We start from the raw sequence: 25,591 nt of genomic DNA, 5'->3' as shown, positions 1-25,591 counted from the left end.
GGAGGTAGGGGAAGGGAGGAGGGTTGGCCAACCTAGGGACAAGGGAACAACAGATGGTTCAAAACCAACGGTAGGGCGGGGACTAGAGGACTGGTAGGGAGTGACCAAGGTCAAGGCAACCGCGAGGAACTACCGAAGCCAGAATGAAGGCTGAACATGATATTGGGACAGGAGGAAAGCGTAAAGAAATAGAGGAAAGAAGTAGGAGGCAAAGGGCATACATACAAGCCTAAAAAAAAAAAAGAATGATAGCAACATATGTACAAATGTGCTTGACACAATGGATATATGGATTGTTATAAGAACTATAAGAGCCCCCAATAAAATGATTTAATAAATAAACGGCGGGTGGGGTGGGGGAGAAAATCCTATAAGGCAATTCTACTCTGCACACATGGGGTCACCATGAGTTGGTATTGACTCGAGGACACCAAACAATGTGGTCGTTGAAGTAACTTGTGTGTCCTTCCTCTCTGGTCCCAGCTCTCCCCTAGAGAAGCCATGATTCTCCTCGATTTGTATTGACAATTCATTTCTCATTTCTATTACAGTTTTACTACTGTACTTGACTCAAAATGAATTGTTATTCTGTTTAATGTGTCTTTGAACTTTATATAAATGGTGTCATACTGTGTATTTTCTTCTGCAACTTATTTTTCCCCTTGCAATTCTATGTTTATAGCTGTGTTTTTTGTTGTCGTTTTTCATTTTTACTATTGTGTAACATTCCATTCTGAGAATTCATTTGCTCATTCCTCAGGCTATGGGCGTTTGACTTGTTTTACAGCCTTTTGCTATAAAGAACATTCTTGCAAACTGAACAAACTGCTGCTAAGAACATTCTTGCTGCTGCATCCTGGTGTACATGTGCAAAACTAGAATGTATAGTCAAGATGGAATTGCTGGGTCATAGGATATGGACATTTTCAGCTCTAGTGGTTAATGTCGATTTATTTTCCAGAGTGATTTAACAATATAAACCTTCACATATTTAATTATTGAACAATTCTTATTTCTTCACACGCTTGCCATTATTTGGTAATGTGTTTGTTCCTTTTTAATCATAGAAAGCAATGTTTTAAACACACTTGCCTTCTAGGAAAACCAGTCTTGGAGCAAAAGCTAGCTATGTGAGTGTTCCCAGCAATGGTTGATTGTACATGTCCTTGCAGGTATGCCAACAGTAGCCTCATCAAGTACATGGAGAAGCACAAGGTCAAGCCGGACAGCAAAGTCTTCCTCTTGGTAGGTGCATCCCTCCCAGGCTTTGAAGTCTGAACCTTAGCACAAGTTTCATCGCAACCCATTGGCGTCCTCTTTAGAAAGAAAGGAAATTGGTTGGTGCTGAGGTTAAGCGTTGGGCTGTTAACTGCAATGCCAGCAATTCACACCCACCAGCTGCTCTGAGAGAGAAAGATGAACTTACCTGTTCCCGTAAAACGTCAGTCTCAGAAATCCTAAGGAGCAGTTCTACTCTGTTCTATAAGGTTGCTGTGAATGGGAATCAGCTGGGGTGGGTGGGTGGAGTATTAAATGTTTTTTGTTGTTGTTGAGATATCACCCCTGACTTCTGGTCTGTATCCCTACGGGCCCCTTCCCCCTCAATAGTTTGTTAGCAGGAAACAATGAAATTCTAGGGCTTTAATGCTGATGATTTTTGCCAGTTGGCCATAACTGTGTGTAGTATAGCAGTCTGCTGTGAGGTATATACACTGTAATCTGATGTTAATCTAATTAGATATTAATGTAAAAGTTCCCTGTTGACTTGTAAACAACCTTCTCATGGGCTCTGTCTCTCACTTTGTTTCGTGTTCCTCTAGCTTCAGAGACTCCTTACGATGGATCCAACCAAGAGAATTACCTCCGAGCAGGCTCTGCAGGATCCCTACTTTCAGGAGGACCCCTTGCCGACACTGGAGTATGTGTCCTGCCTTCCCTGTGTCCTTGGCTCCAGGTTGAGGGTGTGGGACTGATGCTGAGAGTAAGAGAAGCACTGTTGCGGAAGCATTTTACTCTCCTCAGTGAGGCTTACTAGAGAGTGCCTGCTCAAGGGAAAGCCAGACCTTTAGAAACAAGCAGAACTGAAGAGAGGTGTGGACGGAACCAGCTGTTTTCAGGATAACAACTAATTGGTTTTGCAGATGAAAACTAAAGCAGAGAACACATGGGTCAATCAGCCAGATCAGAGAGTCAACGACAAACTAGTAGGAGCCTGATTATCTCCAAATGTGTCTTCCACAGTAGAGCCACTGCACCACAAGAGGCCCTCGACTTCATCTAGACATGCAACACGGGCTTAAATGGTGTAGTGAGGCGGCTCTTCTCTTTTGTGAAACTTTAACTATAATTTTGGTGGGGGGTTACATTTCAGTTCATCCACTTAGCATCCGACAGTCCAAGCCTCCAGTCCAGCCCTCCAGTGGTTCGTCCCCTGCCACGCCTGCCCTGAGCTGCAGCTTTTCTTGGGTGGGGGACGCAGGGGCATGCTTTCACAGTTGAAGCAAATACACATTCAGCTATTTTTGATGCTGATGAAGCTTATTTGGAAAATCTTCTGCAGTGCATATTCTGCCTTATCTAAGCAGCTACGATTTGTTGCTGAACGTGAAAATTAATGTAAAATTTCAGAAAACTAAATTGTGCTTTCTCATTGCTTATAATTGAGTTGTGCTGGGAGACATTCAACAAATCGCCAGCCATGGATCTTGCGGTCAGCAGGTCAATTCGTGGTGCACTAGACCCCCACCCAGGGCTCCTCAGATCAGGAGTGGGAGAGCATACAGAGGGATACGTCAAGCCAAGAAAGAGGGCATTTAAAATGAAGAACACTTACTGATGATGTGCATTTTAAGTCATACTATGACACATCCGCCTTCTTTTTCTTTTTAAAATAATGTTTAGTGTGTTTGCTGGCTGCCAGATTCCTTACCCCAAACGAGAGTTCCTTAACGAAGATGAACCCGAAGAGAAAGGTGACAAGGTAAAAACCACATGAGGCACACTTCCTATCTCTGCCTTTGATTTAACTATGTGGGTTTTGTTTTTTGTTTCATTTTGGAAGTTTTGAGAACGTAGATGCACTGTGACTTGTGAAACACCGTGATTTGCACAGATACATGACTTTCCTTGTGAATGCCCCAGTCTGTGTATAGTTTATCTTTTCCCGGCTTCCAGCTTCTTGCCCATTTTGTGGGTTCAAAGTTTCACTCCACTCTTTTAACTGGTCCCCTTCCTTGAGCCCCTCTGCTTCCCTGAGATCAGGACTGAAAGACAGAGGCCGGCTGTCTTAATGAATGCAGCCTGCTTGTGTGTACCTTAGCCCATCATTGGCGGTCTGGGACTGGTGGGGAGGGTGTCTTCGCCATCTGGATGCACATCAGAGGCCGCACTCTATTCAGAGATTGGCGCTTTCATCTTGGGGGACAGTGTCTTCTCCCACACACTCATTCTCCGGCCAGTTCTGGCCGCCTTGGTATCACATATGTTGCTTCGTAGGTAGGTCAGCAGTCACATGAGAGAAATGGACTAAATTTAGTTTCATACCTCGCTTGTTTTTTCTCTTCCCCTTGCAAAGAATCAGCAGCAGCAGCAGAACCAGCATCCGCAGCCCACGGCACCCCCACAACCAGCAGCTGCCCCCCCACAGGCACCACCCCAGCCCCAGAATAGCACCCAGACCAATGGGACAGCAGGGGGTGCGGGGCCTGGGCCTGGGGGCGGTGGAGCGGGTCTGCAGCATGGCCAGGACTCCGGCCTCAACCAGGTGCCTCCCAACAAGAAACCACGGCTTGGGCCTTCAGGCGCAAACTCAGGTGGCCCCGTTATGCCGGCAGATTATCAGGTATGCCCCAACTGTGCACTTTTTCACCTTCATAAGTTTTATGAAATAGGGACTGGGTTAATAAACTCTGTAACTGTAAAGTTTGGCAGTATTGTTGTGTGTCATCAAGTCAAATCTGACTCCATCCAAACCAAACTGGATGCCAATACTTAGTGACCGTATAGGCCAATGCAGAATTGTCCCAGTGGGTTTGTTTCTGAGACCGACTGTAACGCTTTATGGGAGTGGAAGTCTCATCTTTCTTCCAAGGAGCGGCTGGTGGTTTGGAACTGCTGATCTTTCGGGTAGCAGCCCAACACATAACACATGACGTCATAAACCCAGACCAAATTCACTGCCATGGAGTCCATGTCAATTCATCGCACCCTGTAGCCCGAGTAGAACTGCCCCGTGGGTTTCCAAGGCTGTGATTGTTAAAGGGAGTAGATAGGAGACAGCAAGCCTTTCCGATGCTAGAATCTTTGGGGAAGCAAGAGCCTTATCTTTTCTCTCTCAGAGGGGTTTGTGGGTTTGAACTGCCCACCTTTGGGTGAGCACCCAAGGGCTTAACCATTGCATCACCAGAGCTCCATAAGTGTTGACCACACAAAGCATATACTTTTATTTCTAGGGAAGTGGTTCTCAACCTTCCTAATGCCATGGCCCTTTAATACAGTTCCTCATGTTGTGGTGACCCCAAGCCATAAAATTATTTTCGTTGCTACTTCATCACTGTACTTTTGCCACTGTTGTGAATCGTCATGTAAATATCTGATATGCAGGATGTATTTTCATTGTACAAATTGAACATAATTAAAGCATAGTGATTAATCACAAAACAATATATAATTATATATTGTGAAATAATTTATTTCTAATGAGAAATAAATGAAGTTTTGTCCTGAAGTATGGTGTAGCACGGGTAATAGCCTTCACACCGGGTACCCATATGTGGGTGTATCAGCATGTGGGCGGACCTGCCTGGAGACCGGTAGAGGAGTGGTGTCTCAGTTCCTAAGACCATTGGAAATATGTGCTTTCCAATGGTCTTAGGCAACCCCTGTGAAAGGGTCGTTTGACCCCCAGGGGCTGTGACCCACAGATTGAGAACTGCTGTTCTAGGGCATTATATATAAAAATAAAATAAGATTAAAAAAAAACATTGTATTTCACAGAATTGTTAGATACTTGGCTTCCAAGTGTGCTTCCCCCTGAGACTGAGCAGGCTAAAGGTGGGAAGCAGGTGAGGGGTTGGGTTGGGGTGCAGATGCTTGCTTTGGATAAAATAAATTTCATGAATGATTCATGTGCTTTCACTAAGTAAATAACTACATGGGCATAGAAAAGGACGGATTTGCGATTAAGCAACTCTAAGCTTCTCTAGACAGAACTTTAAAAAATGTTTCTTTGTTGTAAAAATACTGATAACACAGTTCAACATTTTCAAGTATCAAAACTTCTCCCTAGATATAATTTTTAGACCAGAAAATACTTTTTGTTATTAAGCTCAAAAGAAAACTATAATTATACTACTAATTCAGGGAATCAAAGAATAAAAACCTGAAGAATTAGTATTTGGAGAGACAGATGTAAATAGCCCTTGTGGAAACAATAGGGAGGCTTCTAAAAAGCAACAGCACATATTTAAGGTAGGAACAAACTTAGAAAGGGAACTTACAGGGTTTTTTTTTTAAAGGAAAGGTTTGAAGCATAATCCCTCAAGGAACTGGTAGATTGAGAGGAACAGAAAACCAGGCCAGGAGCCCTAACTCACTGATAAGAAACTGGAATAAAGGAAAACATTAGCCAGGAAGATAGAAGAAGTAGCTGCCTACACAGCCTGTGCATTTTTAATAGCTCAACAAACAAAATCTGTTTTCACATCAGTGTTGTTGCTGCTAGCTTGCCTTCAAGCTGGTTCCAACTTATGGTGACTCCCTGTGTGCAGAGTAGAACTGCCCCAGAGGGTTTTCAGGAGCAACTGCTTAGAAGTACGTCACCAGGCCTGTCTTCTGGGTGGGTTCAAACAGCCAACCTTTTGGGTAGTAGAGATATGTTTAACCATTTGCACCACATGATTACCCTGGAACATTATCTTCCCTGATTCCCTGCAAGCAGAAGACAAGCATGTCGTTTAGGCAGACACTGATGGTTTAGTTCCAGACCACTGCAGTACAGCAGATACTGCAATAAAATGAGCCATACCAATTTTTTGTTTGCTTGTGTCCCTGTGCATATAAAAGTTATGTTTACACTATATTAGTCTGTACATTTTGCAGTAGTACTGTGATAGCGTGAAATAGTGTGAGACACGGGGACAGGAAGTGAGCACATGCTGTTAGAATAATGGTGTCAATGGACTTGGTCGATACAGACATTCAATTTGTTAAGAAAACTGACAAAATGCACTTCCTGTGAGACACAGTAAAGCAAAGTGTAATAAAGCAAGGGATCCCTGCACTTGCATTTAGGCGCAGTTCAACTAACACTTCATCTCTGAGTCACGAAACGTAGCTTGCTTGTTGGTGAGTAGTCATGGGCATGTTTAAATTCTATTAGAAATTCAAGTTTCCCCCCCAAACTTTAATATTAGCTTGTCCTTGTTAACATAAGCAACATAGCTTTACTATATACTAATTTATCTCCCTGTTTTCTGATAACAATGCGTTATCCTGATTATAGTCAGTGGTGGAGAGATTTCTCAAATACTTCATTTCTCCTATTCTTTCAAATTCAGCTTTTCAAAATGCTTCTCTTTGTCCTGTGATAGGGAACAAAGACCTCACACTCAAAGATATTCTGTAGAGACCCTTCTAGCAAGTCTTAAAAACACAGAAACGTAATCACCCAGGTGAGAGAAGCTGTCAGTGGCTGCACACAGCACAGAGGTGCCAACAGAGCTCTCTGAGGCACAGCCTAGGTGTCCATGACCCAAGAGAAAGGACATCAGCACCAGAGCATGACTGATGGCAGGCCAAACCTTTACCGGCCACAGGTGGAGCTACAAACGTCGGGAACAACTGTGATTGGTTTGGGGCTTGGAGCACTTGGCTATGGCTATCTGCTTTCCAGAAGTTGACCCATGAAGCCCTGCTGGGGCACAGTTCTACTCTGATAACCGTGGGTGTGCCATGAGTCAGAGCCGACTCAAAGCCATCTATCTGGCTTGAGTGTGTGAAAAATAATGAACCGTCAAAGACATGAAAACAGAAGGTTGACTCTTCAGTAGCTACTCTGCGTGCATATAGGAGGATCTTTCTGATTTCACAAAAAGCAGATGCCTGGAAGTAGGCTGGGTATAATGAGATTTATACAGAGAAGACGATGGTAAAGAATAGGTCAGCCATGTCTAGCCTAACAGGATGATGGTGATCTGCACTCCTCTTCCTGCTGATAATCAGTTACAGTGTGACCTGCTGCCTTCTTCCTGCTCAGATCAGGTACAGGTGACCTGTGGCCCTCCACCTACCTGCTGTCATGCCTATTTGAGATGTAAGTTACGAGGAGAGGCTAGAATCTTCTCCAAGGAGCTCTGATGGCACCATGGGCTGTTCTAAACCCCAGGTCAGAACTCCGAGGCACCAGCCAGTCCAGCTCTGTGGGGAAAAGAGGAGGCCTCTTCCTGCTGTAAAGATTTGTAGTGTCCAAAAACCTGGGGAGCAACTGTGCTCTGCCTTCTAGGGCCTGTGAGCTGGAGTCAACTCAGAGGCTTTTTCATTGAGTCACAAAGTCATGGTTTGCTATGGCTGTCCCTTTCCTAGTTGGAAAAGACAGTTTTCCATAGCCGCAGAGCCACTTCCAGCGGAACCTAAGCCAATGCATGCACACTTTTGTGGATCTCTTACAGTAGGCTATCTGTTATTAATTTCCTCTTCAATAAGTTGGAGACACTAGCGTGGGTAGCGGAGAAGAGTCTTACAGTGCATCAGTCTGTTCTTTATCTGGTTTGTGTGCTAAACCTAAATGGGCAGAGGAACACCAGAAATCGCTGTCACAGAATATGTTTATTGTGAGCAGATACCCCATGAATTGGAAATCGCCAATGTATCGGGAAGGCTCTCCAAGAGGGGGAACAGTGGAAACCGGTTATCCAGGGTGTCTCCTGAAGGTCATGGTAAAGTCCCTTCCTGTTGCTTTCTCAGGAGGTAGGATCCGGGTTTCAGGGTCAGTCAGTGATAACAACAGTTATTAAGAATATGCCATACATATATCCTAAAACACAGCTTGCGGTCAGACCCTGGAGCTCCTGCTTCAGAAAACTGGCTGCACAGAGGTAATTTAGGTCATTAGTCTAAATATGAGTGCTGCCTTAGGCAAAGTGATCTACTGAGCTGCTTACTAGGCTGCTGTTTGACCGGAAGGTGATCTTCAGAAAACCAGTACCTTAAAGGCTCAAGGTTCAAAAGGACACGGAAGGACAAGTAGCCTGGGTGGGTCACCCCAACTGCATGGGCCCAGAAATCTGTTCCAGGAGAATTAAAATCGTTTCTGAGAGGGAAAAGCTGTTTTTTTTTGGTCGAGTCTCATCTGTTAACCTGAACGTAGTTGTAGCCTAACAACCAGATCAGTGGTTCAAATCCACCAACCATTCTGAGGGAAAATGCTGATACTGCTCCCGTAAAGATTAACAGTCTGGGAAATCCTATAGAGGATCACTATGAATTGGAATTGTTTTCTTTTCTTTTTTTAAATTTTTAATCTTTTGATTATTTTCTCTCAGATTTTAGAGTTTTAGGCCTTTTCGGGGCTGGGGGGGGGGGCGAATAAAGCATCTTTGTTTCATCACAAACACGTTTTAGAATAAAAATAATCAACAACCATCTTTTATAATATGAGAAAGACCATTCTGGTATTTTCTTGTATTTGATCCTCCCTGAATCACTTTTATCTCCCTTTACTTAAGGCCAGATCTAGCTTTTCTATTAAGGAGAACCTTGCCATTGTTTTCAGTGGGTTCAAAAAGGACTTATAAACAAGTAGACTGACAGTACTTTCAAAACAGGCCATTGGGACTTTTTATTTCTTAAACAAATTCTTTTTTTTATTTTTTATTTTTATTTCTTAAACAAATTCTTATTAAAAGAGATAAACTACAGCACATTAGATTCTCATCTTCCTATGTTTTAGTTTACCAGTAAATTTGCCATTAATGCCGTCAAACTACAATCAGTCAAATAAAGCATAGTTGAATTTTGGATTTTTGGAAGACTTCATCCACCAGCACAATTTGTCAGAGTTATATAACTGAAGACTGTTTTATTACACTGTTTGTCTTGGACCAGATGTCCCCAGTCCACTTTGGCAGCCTTTGCACGAGGAGGGACCTCACGGATTCATCCGGCCGTAACCCCCCAGGTCCACCTCCAGGGCACTCACATTTTAAATTCGGAGTGATAACTTTATTATGCGTATTTACCCCACTCTGCTCACAGGGAAAACCCACCTCCTGAGCCTCTAAGACTCTGGCTCCGCCTTGCATGTGCACATACCAGACCCAGCTTTCCAGATGAACGGCCCTTGCCCTTTTGGGGTGTTGTGCTTTCATATTGAACTGTGGCACTATGCAGATGAGTGTTTCATTTCAAGCTAGTGACTGTCCTAATAATCAAGATCAAAGTGTATTCAATTGAGCTACATTTGTCCCTGCCTCCTCTGGAGGATGGTCAGCTATGAAAACTGCTCAGAGCACTGCCTCATCCTGCCGACCTCTCATTGCTCTCTTATGGGAGGTGGTGTCAGAAAGCTCACGGAACCAGGCAATGAAGAAATCATGGAATGTCCCCCTGGACCTCTCTCAGCTTTCTGTGGATGCTGCTGCCATCTGCCTTTACTTCCAAAGACTCTCGTCTCTAAAAAACCCGGTTTTCTTCATCGTGGTCTTGTCATTTCTAATGAGAGAATTAACAGCGTGTCTATATGCTAAATACATATTATTGATCCCCACATGCCAAATCAGTGAATCTTGTTTACAGACCTCCATTCTGCAAAGGACTAAACTGCACCCCAGCATTAGGGTAAAGAGCAGTGAGTCAGCATGAGTTTTCTATCGCCTTCCCTTGCCAGTGTAGCTTATCTCCCAAGAAAGGCCGCCAATTGTGGTGCCTGTCAGGACATGCGGCTACAGGCTGTGGTTTTAAATAAAGTGCATTCCCAAGCCAAGTCAGCCAGCATGGAGCCAACCCAAGGGCCCAGGGATGAAAACTGCTGGTTTTTCTGCCCCTTTGTGATTAACTGGAGCCCTGAGTGAGGTATTGGTTACACGTTGGGCTCCTAACTGTGACTTCAGCAGTTCAAAACCCTCAGCCTCTCTGCAGGAGACAGATGAGGCCGCCTACTCCAGTGAAGAGTCACAGGTTGGGAAACTCAACAGGGTCAGTTCTACTCTGTCCTGTAGGGTCACCATGAGTCAGAAGAGTGAGTGTTGTTTTTTTTAGGCGGAGTAGTGGTGGTGGTGGTAGTGGTAATTGTGACTAAGTATCCCTGGGTAATTAACTGCAAATCGTTAACAAGTTGACTGCTAACCACAGGTTGCAGTTTCAAGTCCACCCAGAAGCACTTTAAAGAATGGCCTGGTGATCTGCTTATGAAAAACTAGCTCTTGTAAACCCCGTGGAGCACAGTTCTGTGCTGACACACCGGGCTGTCACATGTCAACACCGGGGCAACTGTTACTTGTGATTGATGCCTTGAACCCTTTTCTTCTTCCTTGGGTAATGTCTTCCCGGTCTCCTTTTTCCTAGCACTCGTCTTCACGTCTGAATTACCAAAGCAGCGTCCAGGGATCCTCCCAGTCTCAGAGCACCCTGGGCGGCTACTCCTCGTCCCAGCAGAGCGCGCAGTACCACCCATCTCACCAGGCGCACCGGTACTGAGCAGTATGGCTGGCACAGGCGCGTCCCCTGAGCCCGCCCCGCCCAGCCACCCGGTGCGGTCCCTGCACGGACTCAGCAATACACTGATTGTGTCGACAAGAACCAAAAATGCAGACCCTGCTTCCGGTTGAAAACTCTCCCCTTAGGGGGAGAACCTGAGCATCTTGCAGGTCTCCCCACTTCTCTATCAGCTTAAGGAAGCTCCCGTAAAGTTTCCCGAGCCCCTTCCCCTGCACGTGTTCGATGGTCATCTCCGATTGAACGTCTGATCTAATCCCAGCACTTCCCACCTTCAGCAGTGTTTGGAAGGATTTCCTGGTGCACCTTTCTCATGCTGTGGCAAGCAGTATGACTTACCTTTTGAAGCTCTTTTAATAGCATTTTAATGTTTTAGGAACAGGATTCCAGTGGTGTATAGTTTTATATGACTCCAAGTGTTTTAGCGACACACGTAAAAATGCACCTTTGAAAGCACTACGACGTCTCTACGGGATATCACTGTTGTGCTCATGGAAGTCTGAAACAACAACTGGTCCTGTCCCAAAGTACTTTGCGATTGTGTGCTTATTTATCTAGTTTCAGGGAAGGTCTACTGAAAGACAGGCGGTGGGACCAAGAACCTCCAACCCAAAGCCTAGATCTTTGCAGTTACTAGCTGTACGCGATGAAGAACTGAAGCCTGTGGTCATGCGTATGACCATCCATCTGCAACGCCGTTCCGAGAATCATCCTCGGGTCCAGAAAAGTAGAGTACTTAAGAATGATCATGTGTGACCTTCATACAGCTGAGTCTACCTTAAAGAGGGGTTTGAGAGCTTTGAGGAAATGCTGTCCTCTGGCAACGTTGCCAGAAAGCTACAAGTGATGCTGACCTACGCTCGGGTTTCTCTAAGAAGGAGCCATGTCCAGGAGAGGGCCAGCTGCCCCCCTCGCAGGCAGGAAAAAGCTGCGCGTGTGTATTGTGTGTGCATACCGTCGGCCTCTCTGAAGAATTGCCCTCTTCCTCACCTCGGCGTCAGCTGTAAATCATCAAGGGTGCACAAACCGAAGCCTGCAAATTAATCTGCTTTTGGAATCAAGAGGCAGTGTTAATCCATTCATGTTTGCATTAGACACAGACTAGTTTTAAAGCATGTTAAAATTTTAGGTTTCATTCATGTTTATAAAGCGTGTATTACGTATGCATAACTTTGCTGTCTTTACTGAAACTTAATTCTATCAAGAACTTTTTCATTGCACTGAATGCTTTCTTTTGCCCTTAGAGGAAATGTAATAACTGTGCCTGAAAGCTGTGGGCAGGTAGGCTAAGGCTATCAATGAAAACAGATATTTGCATTTCAGCCATCTGTGAATCCGAGGCTGAGCTCCTGCGTAGCCAGCCTAGGGAGGCTCTTACTCGCCAGAGTCAGAATGTACTGGAAAGAGGTAGCGCTCCCATTGCAATGCCACAGCTAAGCAACCGGTATTCTTCTGAATGCTACTAGCAGCACCAGCCTTGTTTCAAACATTGCTTTTTTTTCCCCTCCCTCTTTCTTGAGCTAGAAGAAATAGCTGATGTATATGCAAATTACATGCATTTTTTTTACTATTCTTTGTGAACTTATCTACCTGGTTATAATACTTTGGGTCCATACACAAGTGGAATAGGAGTTTACTCAGAAGCCAGTATACATTTTGCACTATTGATGTGATACCGTAGCCAGCAAGGACCTTACTGATCTCCACGTAATGATGCTTATTGATCGTAAAGTGGCACTCTTCAAGACTGTGGATCAGACAGCTGACTTGCTCCACTGGAAGGAAGTTCTGATCGTCTCCATGGTAGTTTATCCCTTCTGTTTCTTAAAATAAGAAACTGGTACCCCAACTTCTGCCCTGTGCCAGGAAGCCTTACTGCCCCAAGCTGTGGGTCAGCACAGACTTCTTTCTGCCCCTCTCCACATGCCTGGCACAAGGCTGGTGGAGGGCGTCATGCAAGGGTGAGGCATGCTTCCAGTTTGAGGAGGATAAGTGAGGCTACCTTGAGGTGTTTATGCCATGAGATTGGCTCATCTGTGAAGTTATTGTCTGATATGAAGGTTCTTTGATTTACTTCTAACCCTGCTTGGAGGGAATTATTATTCCAAAGTCTGCACTATAGTGAATTGTGTTAGGGAGAGATTTCTATTGTCCACCCACCTTAAAGAAAGAGGCTAAATACCACAAAATACATTGGTGTATATTTTAAATGTCCAATCAGGCGGTCCTCAAGGCAGAACACTCCACTGAGTGCTGTAGGAAATGCCATACAGTGAAAATAGAAGCTCTTGCTTCTGCCCTCAGGGGAAAAAGGCATTCAGTAAAAGAAGACAAACCCAAATGTGTGCATGAATTAAATGCCATGCCTCCTTAGTCCTTTGTAAGCAACTTTGATCTGTGGTTCCTGTACTCTGTGCTTATACACTCAGAACCACCCTCCTATGGATACAGAATGACTATGGGCAGGAGGGACGTGCACCACTTTCTCTCATACACAGTGTCTGTCTTCCAGGATGTAGCCAATAAATGGGTCTCTGGTCACCGGGCTGGTGGTGGCTCTCCCTCCTCAGGGTTGGTGATACCCATAGTGCCCATTATGCTCTCGGATAATTTTGGCTTGACCTTTCCTTTTCCCTATAACGAGGAACAAAACCTTTAGCACTCATAAGGGCCCTGAAACTGTTGGACCACTGAAGAGACCGGTGAAACTTTAAGGTTAAAATGGACTCTTGTGGACCCCAAATGATCCTGTTCCTCTCAGAAAGCTCATTAGATGCAGTCATGTCCCCCCGAAGGCAGTGGGCGGTCACCCTTCAATGGAGAACACATCTCTCAGCTCGTGGGGACACCCAAGCCAGAAGCCATTTAAAGGAAGGACAGCCCAAGTGAAGGCTTTCTTCCTTCCAGAGGACAACTCCATATTACAATTGGCTTTCTGGCGAGATGTGTTTGGAAACAGGCACACAAGAGCCTTGAGGCAGATGAGCCAAAGGCTGAGGTCGTCTGGGCAGCAGGGCCGGGTGGTGAGGCAGATCATGTAGTAGCTAACACCTGGAAACAAGGACCTGGCTATGTTGATGTGTGTGGTTTTGAAACTAGTGTTTAGAGCATTGGCCTTCAGCACAGCTCGTGGTAACCAAAAAAAAAAAAAAAATCATTTACTCTTTAAGAATGGAAGGGATGACATGTACTCCATATTGGCCCGTGGCTGGCCCCTGGTGGAGGACAACTGCTAGCCCTCTGCCTGGGCACCCAAGGGGTGGTCTCTGCTGCAGGGAGAGCTGCAGCCCAAGAGTCAGGCTAGAATTTGATTCGCATTGGGCAAATGTATGTAGCAGAAACTCGGCAATGAAGGAAGAATTTTATAGAAATTGCAAATCGAAAACTGTAATGCTGTCTTCCTTGGGACCGTAGGAGACCGTGAAATGGCAGTTAGACTGAAGGAGGCTAGAAGGTCTCAAGTATGAGCGATATTTTATATGAAACAGCAGTATAGGTCCTCATTGTCTTGGAGAAGAGTCACACGTATCATAAAGCAAAGATCATTGTTTTAGGATTTTTAAATGTCTTGTACCTAAGGCCATACTTACTCTTCTATGCTATCACTGCAAAGGAGTGATATGTATGTATTATATGAAAAAAAAATCCTTAATGCACTGCTATCTCCTAAATATTTAGTAAGTTAATACTATTTAATATTTTTAAAGACTTGTCTGTGTAGACACTAAAAGTATTACACAAAAGCTGGACTGAAGATGTCCTTTTTAACAGCAATTTAAAGTACTTTTTATATATGTTAAGTAGTATATCCTTTCTAAACTGCCCGAGTTTGTACCTCCCATAATTCCTGTTGTGAAATGTCCCTGCCCTGGCCGCCTCCTCTCTGTAATTGTATGCATGCACCCCCTTCGTAGAACGCTCTAGCTGACTGACTGTGTGCCTCGCCCGGGAGGCCCTGTCCCCGGGGCGTCCCCGAGACGCCCTGTGCAGCCGCTGCCCCCACTGCTGGGTTGTCCCGACACCCTTGAGATGACTGTTAAAAACTAAAATAAATTACATTGCATTTATTTTATATTCTTGGTTGTAATAAAATTTAATGGACTTTGTTTCTGTGTGAATTTCTTTTGCTGTGGTTTCAAAAAATTACATAGAATGAAACTTAGAGTATTAACACTGGAATTAAAAGATGAACTTCTTCCACAAACTCGTTGAAGTCCCCACATATCTATATGCACAGGCTTGACCATCATTTTGCTCTGTGAATAAAAAATACCAACTAAGTCACCACTTTCTTAGATGTATTTTTAGTACATGTGAAACACGTATAATGAAAAATTATTTACATATACAACTCAGTGACAGCGGGTACGTTCAGGGTGGCATGTGACTGTCGCCACAGTTCTTTTCCAAACAATTCCCCCACCATGGACAGGTACCCAGAGCCCTCCAAGCAAAGAGACTCCTTCCCTCTTCTTTCAGGCCCCAGTTAAAAAAAAATACAAAAAACCAAACTCCCTGCTGTCCAGTTGATGCTGACTAATCGACCCTGCGGGGCAGGGCAGAACTGCCCGTGTGAGTTTCCGAGACTGTTACTCTTTACCAGAGTAGAAAGCCCCATCTTTCTCCCACAGAACGGCTGGTGGTTTTGAACTGCCTACCTTGCAGTTTTCAGCCCATGGTATAACTAGTAAACCACTCATAAATTTCATTCTCCAACCACTTGCCTTTGGGGGGGGGGGGGCTCATACAATACTTGACCTTTTGTGACTGATTATTTCACTCAGCATAATGTTTTTAGTGTTCCTGTTGCAACGGATATTTCGAACACTGAAACACTCTTGTAATGAAAGTTTTTAGTGTTGAAATTGTATTCGTGTTCTGGGAAGTTTTGAAGATCACCCTTGTCCTGCCAAGAGTACGAAGCCTTCTTGTGAGTTGCAACAAGTTATTTTACTCAGGATCTTTATGTCACAAAACCAAAGCAGCAGCAATCTCACGAGGAAAGGCTTCCCCTCCTCCCAGTGACCATGAATGTATTAGAAAAGAAACAGGTAACATTTCACAGGCTCATTCGAATCAGGAGTTTCTCCTTTTCTAAGAGCATTTCTGTTGTAACTGCTGCTGCTCTTCAGTAATCTCCCTGGGGAATTTTCATTGGAGGGAGTGCATGTTTAATGACACACATACAACAACTGATTTCGTGTCCCTTTGCCTCAAGGAACCAGGGCGGGCTGCCATCCACAAGGTCCACAGCATCCCTTCATCAGCTACAGCCTCATGAGCTCACTGGGGACAGATCTGCCCCGTCCTGTAGAGTTGCTATGAGTTGGAATTGACTTGATGTGATGGTAGCGAGTGAGTTTTAGACTGCCTCACTGGTTGGCACTGATTGTATATTTGATACCATGCTATTTGTAGGCCAAGTCATCTTTTGGAATACTGTTCTTCGACCACAGCTGCCTTTTCTAACCAACCAGCTGGGTAAGAGCAAGCAAATGGCTGAACAAATCTTTATTACCCTGAAGTGTGTATCTAACAGACGATAAGGTCCTTGTGGACAGGGCCAGGGCCCTAATCGCCTTTGCTCCCCTACACCTGGCATGCTGTCTAACCCAAAGCACTGACACATAGAGACCTTACAGGACAGGCTAGAAGTTGAGTTTCTGAGGCTGTAACTTTAAGGGAGTACAAAGCCCCTGATGTCTAACAGAGGGTGCTTAATATGGTAAATCATACATTGGAACAGAATTCCTGGATTATATAATATTGCCATGGTTATATAAGAGGGCTTCAGAAAAGTTCATGAAAAATGGAAAAGATTAAATTCTTCCACAAACTTAGAAGCCTTGTTATACATGGACAAGGTTGAACATAATTTTGTTCCATAAATAGAAAAAAAATAAAACCCAGCAACAATAGTCAATCGTTTTCTTAAAATAAGTTCATTATGTTTTGGGCTGCAAAGACAGAATACTGCTCAAAGGAGTACATTATTTAACTTGAATCTTCAAATTATACCAAATTAGGCATTTGTGCCATTTCTTTAGAAACCACCTTTCTTCCGGCTGCCTACATGTATGCATATTCAAGCCTCGTATAGCATCCTTTGAAGTAGTAGGCAGTAAGTAAGAAAGCCAGCTTGGACACGCAACACACTAACCTAACGGAAAACTTCACTGTACCTAAGTGAGCGAATGTATGGGGGACAGAAATGCAAACATCAGCTTAAGACATGTAAATGCCTCGATTGAGCACATTTCTTCTTGGCTGGTTATACTTTCCCAGAAAATGCTGCTGAATTCTCGTACAAGGGTGTCTCACTTTCCCTGTCAAGCTAGTAAGTCAGTCAGCTCTGCTTCATCCCTGACTTCATTCCTCTCCCCAGATCAACTGATTAGTCTATACCTTAACATCTAGTCTTCCCCAACACCACCTCCTTTTTTAGCAACTTAATTTTAACTGAAATCTGCACTCTTCTTGCCTATCAGGATAAACTTAAGGTTCTCAGTTTTCTACCCAAAGATTATCTGCCTACCTTTACACACTTAAAGATTATTCTTTTGTTTTCCTGAAAATTTACCCAAACTCCTAGAAGGACAACTGTTAATGTTCCTGCCCCCAAATGGCCATCTCCCCTAGCCCCACCCGCACCCCACAACATTTGCTCAGTGCCTACTGTGAGCCAAGCACTGTGCTGAGCAAGTAGACTTCTCAGAACACTGTGCTCTGAGGAGCCTGTCCTACACCAAGAGGCGTTGTTGAAACAGAACAAGGGATGCCGCATGTCTTAAAACCAGGAAAGCTGTGTGTCAAGATTCCTTTCACTATATCTACTCAATCTGTATGCTGAGCAAATAATCTGAGAAATGTTTCTGTGAAGAACGTCATGACTGGAACATTCATTAGCCCGTGATATGTAGATGACGCCACCTTGCTTGTTGAAAGCACTGATATGATCGATGACTACAACCTGTAGTATGAATTATATCTCAACACAAAAATCCTAACAACTGGACCAGTCAACCGCACCATGACAAATCCTGCCTCAGTACAAGGACGGTTTGTTCCAATAATGTGACAATGTATGATACTCACCTTCCTGATACGATTGCTGAAGACAAAATGGGTGCATAAGCAAATGTGGTGAAGGAAGTTGAATGGTGCCTAGCTATCAAAAGATACTGCACCTGGGGTCTTAAAAGCTTGTAATTAAACAAGCGGCCATCTAGCAAGGAAGCACTAAAGCCCACATGGAAGAAGCACACCAGCCTGTGTGATCATGAGGTGTCGATGGGATTATGTATCAAGCATCAAAGACCAAGAGCAAAAAATCATAATGTGAATGATGTGGGGAGTGCGGAGTGGAGGCCCAAAGCCAATCTGTAAGCAACCTGTGTGATCATGACAGGAAGAGGGATCAGAACAAAACATGTAACCAACTCAATGTGGAATGTGGAGGGGCATGGATGCAATAGAGACCCAAAACTCACTTGCATATGTTCAAATGTATATTTATGAGTGTTCGGTACATGAAAGTTAGGATAGATAGCCCTGCAGAAACAGTAACAGAAGTAATGGTTCCCTGAGGTACGGGAAGAGAGAGGTGGGAGGGAGATGGGGAATGGGGAGCTGATAGCATTGATGATTGTATAACTTCGCTTGATGGGATTGAACAACAATTGTATGTGAATGGATATATTGGATTGTGTAAGATATGTCAATAAGACTATTATAAAAAATAAAAGATATTATGGCAAACAAAACCAACCTCATGACAAATAGAGAAAAGATTGAACGTGTCAGGGATTCATTTTATTTGAATCCATAATGAACACCCATGGAAGCAGCAGTCAAGAAATCAATGTATTGCATTGGGAAAATCTGCTGCAAAAGACCTATCTGAAGTGTTAAAGAGCAAAGGTGTCACTTCGAAGACTTAAAGTCTACCTTCGGAATGCTGTGTCGTCTTGGGTAGGTTACTGCGCTTCTCTGATCTTGTTTCACTATCTGTAAAATGTCAAGAATGATCACATCAGCTAATAGCTCTATTGCCTGAGGGAGTGCCTACTTCATAGCAGCCTCACAACAAGCATGGGACCCCTTGTTTCTCAGAGCTCAGTGTCTTTCTATGGGCATTCCGAATCCTAACAAAATGTTTCAGGTCCTTATGGCCTTTGTTGGTGATCCTTTGTGGTCCAGAGGATGACATCGACATCCATGGAGACCATTAGGTCATACATGTGCATGGACAAATACCAAGGACAACATCACCCTTTAGGCCAGGGAGCACTCTTACAGGCAGAGGGCCAAGGGACAAGCACCAGGGTTCAGCTTCTTTAAAGAAATGATCCAAAATGAGGGGCTCCTTTATCATACTTTGTTTGCATCACCACCTCTCTTCCCTCCCCCCGCCCCCCATCTCAATCAGAAGATCGTTAAGCTGTGTTTCTATGTTGCTTCTAGCTGTGCTTCTACCAGAGGGAACACCTATCTCTTCTATGCACGCAGTTGCAACACGAAGCATAAACCGCCCACTTAGTCTGGATCCGGTTAGCATTTGGGATCACAGAGAGAACACTGTCTCCCATTTCCCCACGGTGGGTCTCATCAGTTACCATCTGTACTCCCAGTCCCTGGGTGATCCTAGTTTAGAAAAGCTTGGTCCTCTATTGCCAATCCTTTTGTACCACAAAGGAACCCTCGGGGTGCTGTGGGGGAAGCCGTGGAGTGCTTACTCATTAAGATGAACCTGTCTGCTCTTGTAAACAATTACAGACTTGGAAACCCTAGGAGGGTCCAAATCAACTCCAGGGCAGTGGGTTGTTGTGGGGGGGGGGGGCATGCACCACGAACGTAAGAAAGATAGCCAGGGACACAAAGCTCCTGCCTTTTGCCTGTCAGCCTTGATGGGCCAAGATCAGAAGGCATGGTCCCTTCAAGCTGCTGAAGAAGAAGGAGATAGAGATTCTCACAATAGAGAACAGCTGGTGGTGGGTGGTGGGTGGTTCCCAGCCTCCCATCTGCTATGGAGGGCCACTTTGTGCAACCTGACAGGACTGGAACAGTCTGGGCCCATAAACTCCAAACCAATAAAGCAAAATTCCCTTCCAAGCAAAGTCCTCCACTTAGGAGAAACTGCACACCACACCATCCAAACTGAGCAGGGCATGGGCGAGGGGCACCAAGGACAGGGAAGGTCCCAATGAAAAAAAGTGAGAGAGAGAGCGCGTGCGGCGGGCAGATCCAGAAGGCACAAGGGCATTTTCTTCTACTGTGTAATGTGAAGAAACCCATGAGGCTTTTATCACCATGTGATGCGTTCAAATCTAAATTTTTCTTAAAACCTATTTTGGAAAAACCCACTTTCTCAATTTTCCTGTGGCTTACACTGGTTCCACACAGTCCACCCATCCCGCCTCCCAAACAAGAAAGAGTTATCAGCTGCTCCACCCACACTATGGTAGATTTCCCTTTATTATTTGCAAACGACACCACAGATTAAAGCTCTTCGGGCCTAAACAAGGAGCTCAGCATCGACTGTAATATGTGTACATATTTGTCACATATAATATTACTTCTTTGCAATTCATAGGAACTTTCACATAAAGAAGATGCCCCCCCCCCCGCCCCCCAAACAAAACAAAACTGAAATGCAGTGAGGATACCTCTGCACAATGGCTTTTAAACGATCGTTTCTAAAGTACTTTCTTTCTAGTAAACACTGGACCTGGGAACACAAGTTTTAAGTAGAAACTCAGCTGTGTCTCAGTCTGTCTTAATATGCCTAGTGACATTTCTTGTGAAAGTGCCCCATCGTGTTTAGCTTTTTTTTAAGTTAAACTACCACCCAGCTGCCAGCTTGTCATACTGTAATGATTTGTGTGTTGCTATAGTACAGGAAGCTACACCACCCATATTTCAAATACCACCAGGGTCACTGTGGTGAAATGAAGTTACCTGGGATGGCTCTTCTATCCATGTCTCTGTAACTCCCACCCAGTGATTGGATGGGACCATGCAGACATATTTTTGCCATTCCACTGGGTATGTAAGTGATCCATCTCAGAACCAGAGAGAGAGAGAAAACCCTGTAATCTGTAATCAAGAAAGAAATAGGTCCAGAGGCCCACATTCGAGATCCCTATCTGAAGTGGTAGAGGCAGTACAGTCAACAGAGGCTGCAGCTCTAGACCATGAGACAGAGCAGAGGAGCAGCACTGAGACCATAAGACAGAGTGGCAGGTTTCCTAGCCCGTGGAATAAGGCAGAGACTAAGGGACCACGTGATTGAGAGGTTACGGATCAGAGAAAGATAGCCAGTATGGCTGAGAAGAGGCATTGCTGACAAAAGGACCCATATCCTTGAAATTTTATACCTTTTTACAAACAAAACCCACCAAATTCACCGCCGTCGATTGATTCTGACTCATTGTGACCCTATAGGACAGAGTAGAACTGCCCCTGTATGGAAGCAGAAAGCCTAATCTTTCTCCCTCAGGACAGCTGGTTGTTTTGTACTGCTGACCTTGTGGTTAGCAGCCCAATTTATACCCCACTGCACCACCAGGGCTCCTTACACCCGTTAGCTTCCCTAACGAACCTCAAATCGGGAGTAGTGTCTGTGAGTTCTGCAATACATGACTGAACCCAGCAGAGAAAGATAGTCCCAGGGGAAGGATGGTGGGTGTTAAGACTAGGGTACAGAAGGATGGAGGGGGGAGGCATGTCTGGCCCCTGCAGTGTGGCAATCAGCCTGAGGAAGATGGTGAGTTGAATGCTTCTCCTTTGTGTAGTCAGAGGATGTCCAAAAGAGTCCCAATTCAGTCACCCATGGTGGAACTTCTAAACTAAGACAAACCAGAAATAAAGGCCTAGTGATTTACTTTCCCAACTTTGTCAAAATTACAAACTCTATGGATCACAAGAGAAAATTTTTTGACCCATTTGCAGTGAATATCAGGGGGATCAGTCACTAGAGGACATGTTTTGTGAAGTAGAGGGCCAATGGGAGATGGCCCATTGAAGTAGAGGGTGAGGGAGATCCTTAGTAGGATGGATGGGCCTAATTCTTGCAACCACAGACTTGAACATGATGGCATTTGTGAAGATAACACGGGGCTGGGCTATGTTTTGTTCTGTTGTGCATACAGTTACCATGAGTCTGAGTTGGCATTTTCCCTACAGTACTTGTCATTATCATTAGTATTTGAACTTGGATTTCCACCTTCACCCCATCACACACACACACACACACACACACACACACACACACACACACACATTTTCAAAAGTAGATCACCAGGCCTTTCTTCTGAGACATCTCTGGTAGACTTGAACCTCAACTTTTTGGTTAGTAGCTGAGCAGGTCTTAACTGTTGCACTGCCCAGAGACTCTTTGGCTTACAGCTTGACACCAAACAGATAGTATCATTTTGGAAGTAAGTCCATGTTTCTGGTTTTCTTCTCCTTTGAATCTCCCCAGGGACTTGTATGTATAATAAATATTCAATTACATTTCTTACATGAGCTCTAGAAGATTTAGGTTGGGTTTAGGGAATAACTTCCCAAGATGAAAGATCTCTAACTCTTCATTTACTTAAGCAAGCCACACAACCTTGCAGTTAGAGACCATTAACCATTCCATTGCGCTGAGGTGGTTTAAGTACCACGTGATTGGGATAATCTCTTTGGACTATGTTTGGCCGAGGTTCTGGGGAAAAACAAAATAATAAAAAGGCTGGACACCTTATCTGGATCTTACCCTGGCCAACAGAATTAACTTTTGTTTGCTCCAAAGGGCAAGGAATGAAAACAATTGATCTAGAACCTAGATCTTTGCACCAGATCTAATTTTAGGCAACAAGCGAGTCCTCAGCCTGCCTCTACCACAGAACCTTCCCAATTTATAGAAGGGAACAAATGAATTCTGTAACATTTTTATTCTGTTAAAAGAAAAAAAAGGCAAAACACTCAAAATGAAAGCTTTCTAAAACTCTTCAGGTAAATGTGACTGCACTAAAACTTACTAACACTCGGCTCCCATGTGAAATATTGTCAGGAAAGCCAAACAAAGGATCCAGTATCCAGCCAATGTCTCACTAACAGATGTTTCATGGAACGCTGCTTCTGTGACATTGCTCATGGATTTCTCACAGACCAAAGATTATATGGCCAAAAAACGCCTGGAATTCTGGGTTAGACATCAAGGATAGGCATTCTCTGGGCTATTAACTTGCTTATAAGCATTATAGATTTCCAGGAAGGTGATATGGTACACCCTTTCCATGTTTGCTTGTTTTTTTAAAAAAACAATTTATGAATTGGGTGAAGATTTATAGAGCAGATCATCAGTTTTACATACAATTCACACACACTTTGTTTCATCTTATTGCAACCCCCTCGATGGACCATGACTTAATCTGCTTCCTGCCTGTGTTTCCTGCTTCCATTTTCCTTCTTACCCCCCCTTCTGGACTTCGTCCTCAGGTCAAGAACAACGTTTTGTTGCCCTTCTGATCTTAAATGGTTGGTTATTCTAAGGTGGGTGTACCTAACTCATACTCTTATTGTTTCCCTTACAGACCTGTCTTTTGTAAGGCAGAAAATTGACCCCTGGGGGAGACTTCAGTTCCAGACTTGAAGGATGGCTGATTAAGGGCTATTGTCTTGAGAATTCCATCAGGCTTTATTTGATGAGAAAGCCTGGCTTCTTTTATGTTCTTAATTTTGTTCCACCTTTTTCTCCCATTCTCTCAAGGATCTTTTTCTTTCTTTCCATCTTCTTAAAAAACAAAACTGTTTTATTGGCCTATAATTCACAAGCCGTTCAATCATATTAAGAAGAGTTGTACAATCATCACAATCAATTTTAGAACATTTTCTTCTTGTACTCATTAGCTTCCCATTTTCCCCTACCTTCTCCTGCCCCCAAGAAACCAGTAAGACAGTTACTATCTCTATAGATTCACCTATCTAGGATCTTCTAATGTAATTCCCTTCAGAGTAGCCGGTCGTGGTAACCAGGCACCATCTATGTCTTCAGGTCTCAGAGTCATGGAGACTGGTGTTTGTGTGGTCCACTAGTCAGTTGGACTAATTTTTTCCATCACTCTTCTTTGCTCCAGACAGGAAAAAAACCAAAAATCCAACCTTAGATGGCTACTCAACGAGCTTTGAAGACCTTAGTCGCGACTCACCAAAGTAGGATGCAGAACACTGACTTTATGAACTATGTTATGCCAATTGACTTCGGTCCTCTGGGACTATGGCCCTGAGCCTCTCAGTCCCCATGAGTCATTTTTCATTCCCTTGAGGTATTTGGTTATGTCAGAAGTTTTCATAACATTTCCCCCTATGTGCTCTACCACCTTCATGGATATATTTGCAGCAAAGGTAAATACACATATACAAATATCCTGTCAAGTCTCTCTATATATATTCCTGGGTACAGTCCCACTCTCCTTCCCACCCCTGTTCAGCCTGCATGTCTATCCATTCATCTGTTTGTAGAGCACAGTTATTGCAGGATTGTATTAACTTCTGTTGCTTTTAACTCTTTAAAACAAAGTGTAGGCCTTCTAAAAGCTTTTAATATTCTACCAAGCATTGTGGATTTCCAAGAAGGTGATAAGCTGCTTTCTATGCTCATTTGATCAAAGAGCTCTTTTCTTCCTGAGCCCTCAAAGGATGTTATAAGGAAAACCATTTGAAGTTCCTGGCTGTGGCTGATACCATTGTTGCCACATCCACAGTTCCCGGGTGTTTTTTCCTTGTGTCAGAAGCCTGATTTTCTCCACTTTTCCCAAAGTGGCCATGTCATTCCTTAGAGGGTAAGTTATTTCTCCACTGTAGAGGATCAATATTAAACAAACAAAAATTAGACCAAACCAAATATATTGATTGGTCCCATTCCCTTTATTAAGCAATTGATTTAAGAATGGGCATGTAACACAATTCTGGCCAATACAATTTGAGGAAGAAACTTCTGGAGCAATTTCTAGGATTCCTTTCAAATGTCAAAAGATGACCATGGTAGGGAGGTTAGGTTTTTGTTTTTTAATTGAATAATTAGTTTATTTTTAACAATTTTATCAACATACAATTCATATAGCATACATTTCAATAGTTTAATCGCATTCATGAGTTGTGCAACTGTCACTATAGTCAATTCCAGGACATTTCTTCTTCCTTGTACTTGATGTTTGTGATCATTTCCCACCCATCTGACCGGCCATGTCCTTTAAAATCTATTGATCTCTTTGTAATCTCTCTCAGTTTGCCTAATCTGGGTTTCATTTATACATAATCCAGATAGAATACAAACACAATGACATAATGAAACAAAGGAAAACCTCACCGATAGCAAAGAAGAACATATTAAAAACTGGAGCAATGATACATTGGGTCAAAAGGATGTTCACTGATGAGGTGTCACATTTTGGCGCAGCTATAATTAGCAATAGCCCAGATAAGGAGGTTTTGTTATCTATGAATATCATGATAGATAAAGAGGCACTGCAAACACATTTGTTATGAAGAAAGGGCATTGGCTCTAACAGAGGAGACAACCACGGAATTAGTCAATACTCGTTTTTATTTCCATCTTCTCTACTACTATCAGGGAGCATAGTTAAACTGTGCACTAATCCTATGAAATATAGAGTGTGGACAGGGAAAGGTCAGACTACACGGCATGGTTGGGCATCTGGGATGCACTGGAGCTGTGACAGCCATCTGGGGACTCTGAAGGGAGCCATCCTGAGCAGCCAAGCTAACACCCCGAAGCCAGTGGGAAGGAAGATGGAAAGAGCCAGGATCCTTGAGAAAAATGACGTCACTGATCAAACCAGCCCCCCCAAAAACCGCCCTACCACTTTGGGGG

At 43.8% G+C, this 25,591-nt stretch overlaps 1 protein-coding gene across 2 annotated transcripts in view; it reads left to right on the top strand.

Moving 5' to 3' along the window:
• The window catches only part of CDK19 (cyclin dependent kinase 19), a 166,426-nt gene extending 151,610 nt beyond the window's left edge, over positions 1–14,816 (top strand). For both annotated transcript variants that reach the window (XM_045294603.1, XM_004702183.2), the window contains 5 exons: positions 1,173–1,245; positions 1,821–1,918; positions 2,902–2,980; positions 3,575–3,841; positions 10,561–14,816. In XM_045294603.1, coding sequence (XP_045150538.1) covers positions 1,173–1,245; positions 1,821–1,918; positions 2,902–2,980; positions 3,575–3,841; positions 10,561–10,692 — 649 coding nt within the window. In that variant the 3' untranslated portion in view covers positions 10,693–14,816. The remainder of the gene's footprint in view (positions 1–1,172; positions 1,246–1,820; positions 1,919–2,901; positions 2,981–3,574; positions 3,842–10,560) is intronic.
• The last annotated feature ends 10,775 nt before the right edge of the window (positions 14,817–25,591 follow it).

The sequence above is a fragment of the Echinops telfairi genome, unplaced genomic scaffold (assembly GCF_000313985.2).
Source record: "Echinops telfairi isolate 266 unplaced genomic scaffold, ASM31398v2 ScPeMD7_3533;HRSCAF=4204_0, whole genome shotgun sequence".
Lineage (NCBI taxonomy): Eukaryota > Metazoa > Chordata > Mammalia > Afrosoricida > Tenrecidae > Echinops > Echinops telfairi.
The sequence above is the reverse complement of the archived record's forward strand: the minus strand, read 5'-3'. Positions and strand labels throughout refer to the sequence as shown.